The sequence below is a fragment of the Camelina sativa genome, chromosome 17, assembly GCF_030686135.1.
Source record: "Camelina sativa cultivar CO46 ecotype springtype chromosome 17, ASM3068613v1".
Lineage (NCBI taxonomy): Eukaryota > Viridiplantae > Streptophyta > Magnoliopsida > Brassicales > Brassicaceae > Camelina > Camelina sativa.
Genome location: NC_141896.1, coordinates 32,074,518 through 32,086,718, shown reverse-complemented (window position 1 = coordinate 32,086,718; position 12,201 = coordinate 32,074,518). Strand labels below are relative to the sequence as shown.

General features: G+C 34.8%; 4 protein-coding genes across 4 annotated transcripts; 1 reads left to right on the top strand and 3 right to left on the bottom strand.

Annotated features, from left to right (window-relative positions):
• Positions 1 to 1,465: 1,465 nt before the first annotated feature.
• On the bottom strand, positions 1,466 to 2,056 carry LOC104758041 (uncharacterized). Its single transcript, XM_010480845.3, has one exon. The coding sequence runs from the start codon at positions 1,964 to 1,966 to the stop codon at positions 1,814 to 1,816; it is 153 nt and encodes a 50-aa protein (XP_010479147.1). The 5' UTR covers positions 1,967 to 2,056; the 3' UTR covers positions 1,466 to 1,813.
• An 898-nt stretch (positions 2,057 to 2,954) lies between these two features.
• On the top strand, positions 2,955 to 4,236 carry LOC147924597 (uncharacterized). Its single transcript, XM_087496850.1, has 3 exons — positions 2,955 to 3,154; positions 3,260 to 3,397; positions 3,480 to 4,236. Exons 1-3 carry the CDS (start codon positions 2,955 to 2,957, stop codon positions 4,234 to 4,236), a joined length of 1,095 nt encoding a protein of 364 aa, XP_087352976.1.
• A 232-nt stretch (positions 4,237 to 4,468) lies between these two features.
• On the bottom strand, positions 4,469 to 6,500 carry LOC147924596 (bidirectional sugar transporter SWEET8-like). Its single transcript, XM_087496849.1, has 6 exons — positions 6,485 to 6,500; positions 5,442 to 5,478; positions 5,140 to 5,356; positions 4,957 to 5,057; positions 4,745 to 4,808; positions 4,469 to 4,636 (listed from the first exon to the last, which is right to left on the bottom strand). Exons 1-6 carry the CDS (start codon positions 6,498 to 6,500, stop codon positions 4,469 to 4,471), a joined length of 603 nt encoding a protein of 200 aa, XP_087352975.1.
• A 2,611-nt stretch (positions 6,501 to 9,111) lies between these two features.
• Positions 9,112 to 9,691, bottom strand: LOC104758040 (uncharacterized). Its single transcript, XM_010480844.3, has one exon. The coding sequence runs from the start codon at positions 9,582 to 9,584 to the stop codon at positions 9,435 to 9,437; it is 150 nt and encodes a 49-aa protein (XP_010479146.2). The 5' UTR covers positions 9,585 to 9,691; the 3' UTR covers positions 9,112 to 9,434.
• Positions 9,692 to 12,201: the final 2,510 nt, after the last annotated feature.

The window sequence follows — 12,201 nt, the reverse complement described above, 5'->3', positions numbered from 1 at the left end:
AACCTCTTTTTAAGGTTCTCCCACAAATCTCTAGCGATTTACACCGTCTGGAGAGTTGTCTTCACAGATGGATCAATAGTGAGTTTGATCCATGACACCACCAATGCGTTGTTACAACGCCAGTCTTCAAGATCTGTGGAGTCGTCACCAGGTTTTGAGATTTTCCCATCTACAAAACCAAACTTCTTTCGAGCCATTAGCGCAAGACGTATGTTTGCTGACCACTCGTCGTAATTTGAGCCACGAAGAAGAGGTTGTGACATGACACAACCGGGATTGTCACTTGGCGACAGATCATAAGGAGAAATCGTTCTTCTGGATGTCACCGTCTTCACCTCACCAGCATCGGTCTGAGATCTGTCCACCAACGACTTCTCTTCTTTGTTAGTCATCTTAATAGTTAGAACAGGATCGAAACTTTAGGGTTTAGTATTTTGTATTTACCCTAAAAGGGCTCGGATACCATGTCAAGAAAACAGAGTATGAGAAAAGGTTTTCTTGTATTGATCGTGAATGATTACAACTTCTACTTATACAGAAGAGTTTCCATGTACACAATATACGCAATATTCACAAGAGAAAGTAAATCTCCTAAATATGTGCAACTAAATATTATTAACGTGATACGCAAGACATAGCTGCGTGCGTATCTTAACACATATAAGCAAAAGATTAGCCACAAAGTAGCCACGAAATAGCCATTTATGTTTTATTTTTCCTTTGGGGATAGGTTAAATCGATTGTATCTTATCTTTTTGATCAACATGAGGCACTTAACGTCCGAAAGAGAAATATATCAAGCACTTTAAGAAGGTCCAGCATTTGGTTATGAGAATCGTAAAGTTTATTTTGGCACATTAAAAGATGTGTTTAGTCCGACAAGTATGAGCAATATATCCCATTTGGTGCGACCTCTAATACAGACACCAAATAATTTGCCTCCCAGAAATCAGAATTATGCTTGTTAAGAAAATATTTGCTTAGTCATCCATAAGGCCAAAATAAATTATCTAGGTTTATTGATTAAAGAATTGCAGTCTTTGTGGAGTAACAGTTCAGCTAAGACCATTTACATCTCTCACTCCTATATACAAAGCGCAGAGGACTTCGCGTGGAGGATGGAGTTCGATTTTATCAGATCAAACATAATCAACACGTACGTAAAACTAGTTTGGGCTTGCCGCTATGGAGATATATATAATGAACTTAATAATTATTATAGAAATTTATGAAGCAATGAAGATTATACATATTGGTGAACTAATAAGTACATGTACAGCTACACTTTACTATACTTTCACATTGTAAAAGGTTTCACATCTTATATGTTATAAACCAGTTGGTTTAAACTTTTGATCCGGAAAAAATGACCGATGAACAATTTAATCTTGCGCTGATGACGAAAGTGAATACTTAACCACAAAACACAGAATCTAGGAAAAGTACTGCTGATACAATAGAAAAATTTAGGAAACTAAAAATGTTATGTTTAGTAAAATGAAAGTTACACTAACTTGGCTAATTAAGAAATAAAAAAGTGATTTTAATTAAGGAAGAAATGATTTTGCTCCTACAGTTAAGGAAACCACATGTCTGCTCACTCTGTAAGAAGACTCACAACACTATCTCGTACATTACACGGCCTAGCTAGATATCTAAGTTACGTTGTCATGTCTCTCTCTTTTTTTTCCTCCAAAATTACATGTCTTCTCAGTTACTTCTTCTTTTTTTTTTTTTGGGTAAAAGTCTCTCAATTACTTTGTCTCTCTCTTTTTCTCCTCCTAAATTACATTTATATACTAATAGAAGACAATCACGCAGCAGGAGCATAATCATAGCCACTGTCATCGTCATCACCACCATTCTCAACATACGCCGCTCGAGAACTATCCACCACATCTTCAACACATACCGTGGAAGCATAGTCAAAGCTCTTGATGACCAAGTTTGCAACGGAAGACATCATTGTTTCTTTTTTGTTTTTGGTTTTGGGTATGAAGAGGATTTAGAGAGATGGACGGAGCTGCTACAAGAAGTTTGATGAGCTTTAAATGTTATTGTGAGTTTGGTGAATATAGTAAGAGAGACTAATGAGGCATTTATAGGTGAAAGTTAAAGGTATAGCAAGTGGTGAACGCACTTTGTGGTCAGGACTGCCTTTGTGAACTTTGCGAATTGCTCATGTTGATGTGTGTTTGGCACAAGAAATATTACATTTTTTCTCACACGTAGGATTTTCTCATGACACATCTGACGTTAAGGCAGCTCATCGGTCCATTTATATTCCTTTCTAGGGACACATGTAAAGCATTTTCCATTAATTTTTCACTAGCTAGTATTCATCTTTAAGCACAACAAAATAAAAATAATACTAATAATAAGAAACAGAGCTTTAATAGAAAAATCTAGCTGCAACATTTGGTCACTTTTAACTGAACTTCGGAGCATTGAGTTTTTAACTTCCGTTCGACTTAAAGACTATTAGTTACTATAAAGTGTCCGACCAGGAGAAAAACACATGTGCTTTTATTGTATTGATCATTTGGTGAATTAATGCAACTTTTGGTTTGTTTCATGAAAACATTAGAAATTATTTGTTTAGTTAATTTTGTCGTAACATTTTTTTGTATATGATGAGTAGTTTATGTGTCTATTCAATGTAAGATATAATCATATATTTAACAAACAAATAACCAAAAGCTTTGAAGGATCTCGAAAAACCAAAATACAAAACTTTGAATATCTCTATTACTAATAAAGTGAAAAGTAATAGAGATATCTTGAAAAGTAACTCTTCCATGCGGGGCTATCTCCAGAGGACGCTACAGCTATCTCAGGTTTAGGGTTTCAACCTGGAACTCTACCTATCAGATATCTTGGTCTCCCTCTCCTTCACTGCAAGTTGCGGAAGCAGGACTACTCTCCTCTCACGGACAAAGTGGCAGAAAGGTTCAATGGCTGGGCAGTCAAATGCTTGTCCTTTGCAGGTCGACTTCAGCTGGTTTCCTCAGTTATCTATGGGCTTATCAATTTTTGGATGTCTGCATTTGCCCTCCCAAAAGGTTGTATTGAAGCTCTGGAAAAGCTTTGCAATGCCTTCTTATGGTCTGGTGACATTAGTAAAAGAACTAACGCTAAAGTCAGCTGGGAGAAAGTTTGCCTGCCCAAAACAGAAGGAGGGTTAGGGCTCAGGAACCTTCTTGTTTGGAACCAAGTCTTGAACCTACCTGAATCTGGTCTGGCTTCTCTTTTCCTCAAGCGGATCATTATGGGTTGCCTGGATGAAGGAGCATAACATGAAGAGAGCACCTTACTGGATCGCGGAGCCTCATAGCAACTCTAGCTGGATATGGCGTTTTCTCCTTGGCCTTAGACCGCTAGCTAAAACCATGCTCAAGTAAAATCGGGGATGGGAATAAGGCAAGCTTTTGGTTAGAAAACTGGTCCACTCTCGGGGTCCTTCATGATTATCTGGGTAGCAGAGGTCCTATTCAACTAGGTATCCCTATCACAGCCACAGTTGCCGAAGCTTGCAATCAAAATGGTTGGCGGCTCCCTTCTAGCAGATCAAGGTTTCCTGGTGCATCAGCTCTTCGCCACTTATTACTCTCAACGCCAATCCCCTCTACCTCAGCGGGTTCTGACATCTTCCAATGGTCAGCAGGTAACACTGTTTCTGATCACTTCTCAACCAAGAAAACCTGGAACCAGCTTCGACCTCATGAAGAAGTCAAAAATTGGGCAACGGTAGTTTGGTTCAAGGCCTCTGTTCCGAAACACGCCTTCACCTTCTGGATTGCCAATCTAGATAGACTTCCTGTAAAATCTCGTCTTCTCAGTTGGGGAATGCAAATTTGTCCTCTCTGTCCACTGTGTAACTCTGAGACAGAGACAAGAGACCACCTTATGCTTCACTGCTCGTACTCTGAAGGGATTTGGCTCAAAGTGCTTCACCGCCTAGGCCAACACCCCTGTATTTTCATGGATTGGCACACGCTCATCACCTGGCTTCGGAGTAAATCCCCTCGTCTCTCCTCTACTCTGAAGAAGATCTCGGTTCAAGCAACAGTTTACACTTTGTGGAAGGTGCGCAACACTGCTATTCACGACAGCACCATCCTCCCTCCTACTTCTGCTTTCGCTCAAATAGACAAAAGTATAAGGGACACTCTACTAGCTCGTCAGTACCGTAAGGGGTGTAACCTCCTTCTCTCGCAGTGGTTTACCCACGCCTAATATCTACTAATTCTAATTTTTAGTCCTTTAGTTCTCTATGGGTTTTTTTTTTTGGCCATAGACGCTCATTGCCCCAAGCTTTTGTAAATAACAATGTTCCAATTCGGTAATATAATTCACATTTTATCCAAAAAAAAATAAAGTGAAAAGTAAATGTTTTTTCAATAGAAAGAGCCCCAAAAAAAAAAAAAATCGTCACTCGCACCAAACACCAAACACCAAACACCAAACTTCACAACACAACAACGTCCACAGTTGAGGTAGAGTGTCCATAAGCCTTGGAATGATCAGGTGGTGGACAACCCGATATCTGATTGGACTCAAGGGTCGTTTGGGTGGGCCGACCCGAGGAGAATATTAGTTGATAAGCATACAATAGAATTCCGAGACCATTGAATATCTGTTTGAAGCAAACAAAATGAAACAAACGTTATAAATCAGAGCATTTAATTAATGAGAATCAATCAATAAATTTAAGTATTCATGGAGAGGAAAAAAAAAGACTTACAAGGACGTAGATATCAAATTTGTAGATCAAAGAGAAAGAAGTCCAAATTTCAGCGTTGATAAATCTAGTAATAACGAATACAACCACACAGGTACGTACTCGTAGGTCTTTTGTATAACGAATAAAAAAAAAATCAAAACACATAATAGTAATCAATAAATGTGATATAATCCAAATTTGCGGATGAAAGGTTGCAAACAACACCAATGAACGTATGTCGATCAGATAAACTTTCAATTCCAAAAAGAGAAATCGTGTAAAAAAATAGCACAGCAGGAACCGCATATGCAAGACACCACAAAGTGCCGCGCCTCTGGACATGAAACATAAATAAAAATCAAGAAAACATATACAATATGATGAGAGATATAATAAACATTAAAGATGGAACATACAACTGATTTGTCGCTGCAGCAGAACATATAGATAACCAAGTAGATAACTTCGATTCCTAAACCAATGCCATTACTAGTGGTGACGAGAATACCATCTTTGTAGATAAGAGGAAGACCATACAAAACCCACAAACTATATTTCGTCGCCAATCCCACATGACGATACGGTGTATAATCCTCCACCGATTTCTTCTTGTAAATCTGTATAAACGTTGGGCTGTGTGTACATAGACAAATGTTTTAATATGAAATATGTCAAACAATACAGATATAAAACACGGTTTTGTTAAACGGGGTATTACAGTTGTGAAAGGGAGATCAAACTGGAAATAACAGTCCCTGCATCAGGCCAGAGAAAAATTGTGAGTAAGAACTAGGAAGCTATATGTAAATTAGGATAACTTCTCCGAGCTAAATTAAAGTAAACATCAATCGATCATAACAACGACTAACAATCAATTTAAGTTCATCTTTTTTATGGTGATGAACGTTGTTAATTCATTAAAGATAACTGCTGACACCGGGCCTGTTCGTTTGTCTGTCGCCAGTGACATAAAGTTGTTCGTTTACCTGTCGCTAGTTTAGCGACCAATGGCAGCGACTGTTTCTAGCGATCAGCGATCGTAATTTTCAGTCGCTAAAATTTTCAGCGACTGTTGCCAACGATCAGCGATCAGTCGATGAAACTAGTCGCTGGATCCAGCGATAGGCAAACAAACAACATAGCGACCAAGAAAAATAAAAAAAAAAAATAAAAATTGATAAATTAAATATGATCAAAATTAAAATTAATTAAATAAAAATATAACTAAATATAGTTATTAAAATTAAACTAAATCTAAGTAAATAAAATAAAAATTAATTTGAATATAGTTAAATAAAATTCTAAAAAAATCGGTTATAAACAAATTAAATTTAACAATATTAAAATGAATAAATTAAAAAGAAAATTTAAATTAATTATTTAAAAATATGTAAATATGTTTTTAATTTTTTTTCATGGCTAAATACCATATATTTTTTAAATAAAAATATAAATTATCAAAAATTAAGTTTTATTAATTTTTTTAAATAATATATGGTATTTAGTCGCAGCAACAGGCAAACGAACAATTTAGCGACAGTTTCAAGCGACAGTCGCTACAGCCTCTAGCCAGAGCCGGCGCTATGTTTTTTGTGGCTACAAGCAAACTGAAAAAGGCTGATTTGCACATATTTAAACTAATTTTTTTTTATCAAACTAAATAATAAATCTGGATAGTTTTAACAAAAGCACAAAAAATTCTAAAGCATCACAGATCAATATTTTTTTTTTGTGTGAAATTGATTCTCCTTGCATTTTTACTTGCAAACTCCTCCATCAAGGTTTCATAGTCAAGTTTTGATGTCTAACTCCTTTCAATGGACATCATCACTGTTATTTTTGTTGATCTCCTCTAAAATCTCATCAATTTTAGAAGTTTCAGTTCGTTTAACATACCTTCACCTTAAGGATGTATAAAATAATATTAGTAGAGTGGGTAGAGGGAGAAAGAAGAAGGAAGAAGAAGCTATGATAGCTAATTAGCTATTCGCTAGGGTTAACTGATTTTTTTTTTCCTATTTTCGTTTTCTAAATTAATACTAATAATTTATAAGATATATATATATTTTTTAATAATTTAAAGCTATAATATTATGCCTACAAAACGGGAACAAAAAAAAAGGAAAGCTGAGAGTTTAGGGAATCGAACAAGTGAAGGTGAGAGATACCTAAACATTACCACTAGACTACCAATACCTACTTAATTTTAAGGCCGAATTTTTTTAATATATTATTGGCCGCAAGCACTTGCTTGCTTCGCTTGTATCTGTGGCCGACTCTGTCTCTAGAGACAGACAAACGAACAACATATGTTGTCGCTAAAATCTGTCGTTGATCGCTGGTCGCTGTTGCTGGAAACTCCAACCAGAGTTACGCATGCATGCAAGAGCTTTCTTCACTATACCTAATTATGTTTAAGAAAAAAAGAACAATCTGCAACCTCGTTCGCTTCGGTTCCTCAAATGAAATTGAAACCATCGTATATATATTTATTTATTTATTAACTTTATTTCAGTAAAAAAAAACTTCATACACAACTGTATGTATATATACACGACTATACAGATAGATATATAAACATAATTACTGTAAAAGAAAGAGAGAAAGAGAGAAGCAGATCATACCAATAATTCCGATGATTGTACGAATTTCTTTCGCGCTAACCATCCTGAAGACGGCGGAGGGATTGATGAAGTTGACGAAAAGCAAAAGAATGTTTAATCCAACGAGAGAGCAGTTGGTGCTTCTTAGGAGTGTTTTAATTGAGGAAATTATAAGTTTATTATATATATAATATATATATACTAGAAGTAGATAAGATTTTAAATAATTTTAACATATCTTATATATATTAAAAATATTTAAAATTCTATATTATTGAGTTCTGAAAAAAATATTTTAACATATCTTATATTTATTCTTCTTTTTAATAAAATTATTTAGAACATATCTGAAAAATTATGAACCACCAGCTAATCTTGTTTTTTTTTTTTTTTTTTTTCTTCTACGTTCTATTTCCAAAATCAAATTTAATTGATCTGGTGACGTTTAAGGAAGCATAAGCACCGAAAAGAGCTTGACAAAATATTAATTATGTGATGGATGTAAAAAGAGATAACTCAAATCTTCCTACTTTGCAAGATATGTTTTTCTCTCCCCCTATGTCTTTCTCTAGAATTCAATTGCGATTAGATCTTTAGATATTTGACTTGATAAACATGTGGTGGAGTTGAGTCTTGCTAAGTACATATTGATGAAACTTGCACACATGGTAAAATCTCATTTCCTTGTTCTGCTTGCAGGTAAGCAATATCATCACAACATCCTCAATCGATTCTGGCTAGAAAAAAAATGGAACAAATAAGAAAATAACTTCAATTTAAAAAAAAAAATAGATGTTAATATATATATATATATAGAAAAAGACTAAACTGTATAAGAAAATAAAAACTCAAAAAAAAAAAATTGACAACAATGATGCTAATAACCCTAATTTCGCTTAGTTAAGGAATACAAAAATTTTAACAATAAGGAGAACACACTTTGTAACAAGAAAAATAAAATAAAATTATAGTATCAGAAACAGTTAATATTTGTTTCAACCCAAAACTACAAAACGTTAATACTTCGTAAAATTAATTGAAATTTAGTAACTGAGAAGTAATCAAGTAATTGAAAAGTGAGTACAGATGTGAAAGTATATACTGCCAAATATTATTGTGTTATGGAAAGTTAGGGAAAACTCTTTAATATTATACAGTAGATATATATATAAGTACGTAAACCACAACTACTTACACATGGTTCCTTGTGGAGAAGGAGAATGGAATTGAAAATTTAAAACCCTTGTAGGATCAGGAATTAATTGTACAACCCTTATCCTATTGATTAGTAAAATTACACAAACAATTTTGTTTTAGTCATCCAAAAAGCCAAAATAAACTATCTACGTTTATTGATTGACGATTTGCAGTCTTTGTGGAGTAACAATGTAGAGCTTTTATGATGTTTCGATGAAGTAACAGTTCAGCTAGCTAAGACCATTTAAAAAGCGCAGAGGACTACGTGTGGACTGTGGAGGATGGGAGTCCGATTTTATCAGATCAAATATAATCCATACGTCAGTAAAACTAGTTTGGTCTTGCTGCTATGGAAAGAGCGGTAGAAATAATGAACTTAATAATGATTATAGAAATTTATGAACCAATGAAGATCATACAAATTAATTGGTGAACTAATTAAGTACATGTACGGCTACAGTTTTGTATACTTTCAAATTGTAAAAAGTTTCACATCTTATATGATAAACCAGTTAGGTTATTAAACTTTTCATCCGGATAAAAGGACGGATGAACAGTTTAATCTTAGGCTTATGACAAAGTGAATACTTCACCAAAATCTATGAAACGTGTTGATTCAATAGGAAACTAAAAAAAAAATATAGTAAAATGAAAGTTACACTAACCTTGCATAATTATGAGACAAAAAAAAGTGATAGTAAAGGAAGAGATGATTTTGCTCCTACAACTAAGGAAACCAATGTTAATCCCCTATAAGAAGACTCACAACACTATGTCGTACATAAACGGCCTAGCTAGATATCGATATCTCAGTTACTTCTTCTTCTTTTTTTTCGGGTAAAAGTCTCTCAATTACTTTGTCTCTCTCTTTTTCTCCTCCTAAATTACAATTATATACTAATAGAAGCCAATTACGCAGCAGGAGCATAATCATAGCCACTGTCATCATCATCACCACCATTCTCAACATACGCTGCTCGAAAACTATCCACCACATCTTCATCACATGCCGTGGAAGCATGGTTAAAGCTCTTGATGACCAAGTTTGCAACGGAAGACATCACTGTTTCTCTTTTTTTTTTTTTTTTTGGGTATGATTGAAGAGGATTGCAGATAGATGGACGGAGCTACAAGAAGTGTGATGATGAACGTTTAACGTTGATGTGATTTTGGTGAATATAATAAGAGAGACTATTACGGCTTTTATAGGTGGAAGTTAAAGGTATAGCAAGTGGTGAACGCACTTTGGGGTCCTGACTGCCTTTGTGGAGTGTGCGAATTGCTCATGTTATTGTGTGTTTGGCACAATAGGTATTACATTTTGTTCTCACACGTAAGATTTTCTTGTGACACATCAGACGTTAAGTTAATTTATCGGTCCATCTATATTCCTTTGGAGTAACACATGTAAAGCATTTTCCTTTTTCACTAATATTTTTCCCCACGCACAACAAAAAAATAAAATAACAAAAGAGCTTTAGTATAAGATTCTAGCTGCAACATTGGATCACTTCAAACTGAAAATTGGGGCATAGAGTTTTAACTGCGGTTCGACTTAAATATGCGCTTTTTTCACAAGACTATTGATGTAGTACTTTGTCAATCAATTAAATTATCAATTCACAATTTGCATTGATCAACACACTAGGAATGCACAAAATTGCTTAATCTAAACTTAAACAAAGATTTGATTTATGTAACAAACTTAACTAAGCAAGGCAAACAAATTGTAAAAAGCTCAACAAATAAACCAAGAAAGAAATAGAAAATCAACTCAACAATAACTAAAGGTGAATCTCAGGGTTAAGGTAATTGATTAAGAGTGAGATAAGAGATGGATTATGGAGTATCAAACAACTTAAACTAAGCAAGATCCTTAGGCCACAGAACACTAAGCAAGACTAACACATTTCCATGATATTAATCCCTTTACTAATCAATCAATCATCAACTTCGTCCAAAGGCAATTAAATGATCAATAAGCATTACAATCAAGTCTACCTAGACACTAAGCACCCTAGTCAACAATTTCCAAATGTAAGGAATGCAAAACACTTAAAAGTTTTGGTTCAAGAATTTCATCAAACACCTTATGGGCATGAAATTCCTAAAGTCTAGAATCAAAATGATCAAGGCTGATCTAGCTTTATTAGCAACCAATAAGCAAGGGTCTAAGCATTATAACCATAAACTCCATAACCCGACTCCTAAATCATCATAATCTACCAAAACCCAAAGACTCTAAGAGACTACTCACTCATCATCATGATTACACAAAGGTAAAAGCTTGATCTTTGTGAAATCATAGTAAGAGATTCTAGATTATTAAAAATGAAGAAGAGATTATTATTAAAAACTTAGAAGTACTCAATCATTCAACAAATCTAGAATAAGTAAGTTTAAGAACCCTAAAAAGCTGCTAAAACAAAATATAAAGTCTCCCCTTAATAGGGTTAATGTATTTATAGGAAAATAAAAAGGACTCGGATCAACTCAGTTCAAACCAGGTCAAACCGGGATTAAGGCTAGAACAAGTGTGGACTCAGGCGACAATCAGGCAAGCTTTGGTCGATTGAGGTGACTGATGGTGTCAACCGGGGAGGTCATGGCCGATGGAAGTGGCCGCTTATAGTTCCTGATCTTCCATCCAAGAAGGTGAATCGGGCAAGCTTTGGCCGATTGAGGTGACCGATGGTGTCAACCGGGGAGGTCCTGGCCGATGGAAGTGACTGCTTTATAGTTCCTGATCTTCCATCCAAGAAGGTGAATCAGGCGAGCTTTGGCTGATTGAGGTGACCGATGGTGTCAATCGGGGAGGTCTTGGCCGATCATGTCTCCTGGTCCTTTGCCACTTCTCCACTTCACTCTTCTTTGCTTCTTTTGCACCAAATCAAGTCCAAATGCTCCATATGTGATGAAGTCACTCCAAAATCCTGAGAAATAACCAACTAGATGCAAATGCTCCTAAAACAACCTAGATTGACAAGATTATGCAACAAAACTATGCAAAAACAAGTCTTGAAACTCAACAAAAACACAATATATCAACTATTTGAGTAACTATAAATGTACCGTTTCACCAATATATTCACAAATTATGAGGGGGGTGTTGAACTTGAAATTTTAAAAGATTTTAGAGTATTCTTGAAATCCTATGTTATTCAATTGATGATTTTAAAAAATATTTTAAATTTCTATGTTATTCAACTTGGATTTATGTAAAATTATTTAAACTACTCTACAATTTCTTTTCAAACAATAATTTATAAAACTTACTTAAAATCTACTGTTATTCAAAATTTCACAACTTTTTAAAAACTGATACTTTGCATGATTCTATAAAACTTTTAGTTGAAAAATATGTCTAATAAAATAACACCTTCTGAGGTAGTTTTTTAAAGGATTTTCAATTACTACTAGGCTTCCTCTATTGTTTCTCTCTTGGAAATTGGAATGTCTACATGTTTCCTCTTCTTCTCTCCTTCATCCTCCCTTTTCTCTATCTCTCTCTCAGTTATATCTGATTTCAATTTCTCACATCTCTAAAGTCTCCGTTCAAGCTTGTCAGTAAATTCCCAGATCATGCTGACATCGACACTCTTCATGACAACTTTGAGTATGATTCAAAATCCCCTTCTGCTTTTATATTAATTTTTAATCATCACTCTCTCTCTCTCT

Excerpts from the sequence above, each read along its gene's own strand:
- LOC104758041 (XM_010480845.3), bottom strand. The coding sequence starts at position 1,966 with ATGATGTCTTCCGTTGCAAACTTGGTCATCAAGAGCTTTGACTATGCT.
- LOC147924597 (XM_087496850.1), top strand. The coding sequence starts at position 2,955 with ATGGCTGGGCAGTCAAATGCTTGTCCTTTGCAGGTCGACTTCAGCTGG. Across the intron at positions 3,155-3,259 it reads CTAAAGTCAGCTGGGAGAAA|CGGATCATTATGGGTTGCCT; the intron begins GTTTGCCTGCCC and ends CTTTTCCTCAAG. Across the intron at positions 3,398-3,479 it reads CTAGCTAAAACCATGCTCAA|CAGAGGTCCTATTCAACTAG; the intron begins GTAAAATCGGGG and ends TTATCTGGGTAG.
- LOC147924596 (XM_087496849.1), bottom strand. Across the intron at positions 4,809-4,956 it reads AGTTTATCTGATCGACATAC|ATTTATCAACGCTGAAATTT; the intron begins GTTCATTGGTGT and ends CGTTATTACTAG. Across the intron at positions 4,637-4,744 it reads AATTTGATATCTACGTCCTT|ATATTCAATGGTCTCGGAAT; the intron begins GTAAGTCTTTTT and ends TGCTTCAAACAG.
- LOC104758040 (XM_010480844.3), bottom strand. The coding sequence starts at position 9,584 with ATGTCTTCCGTTGCAAACTTGGTCATCAAGAGCTTTAACCATGCTTCC.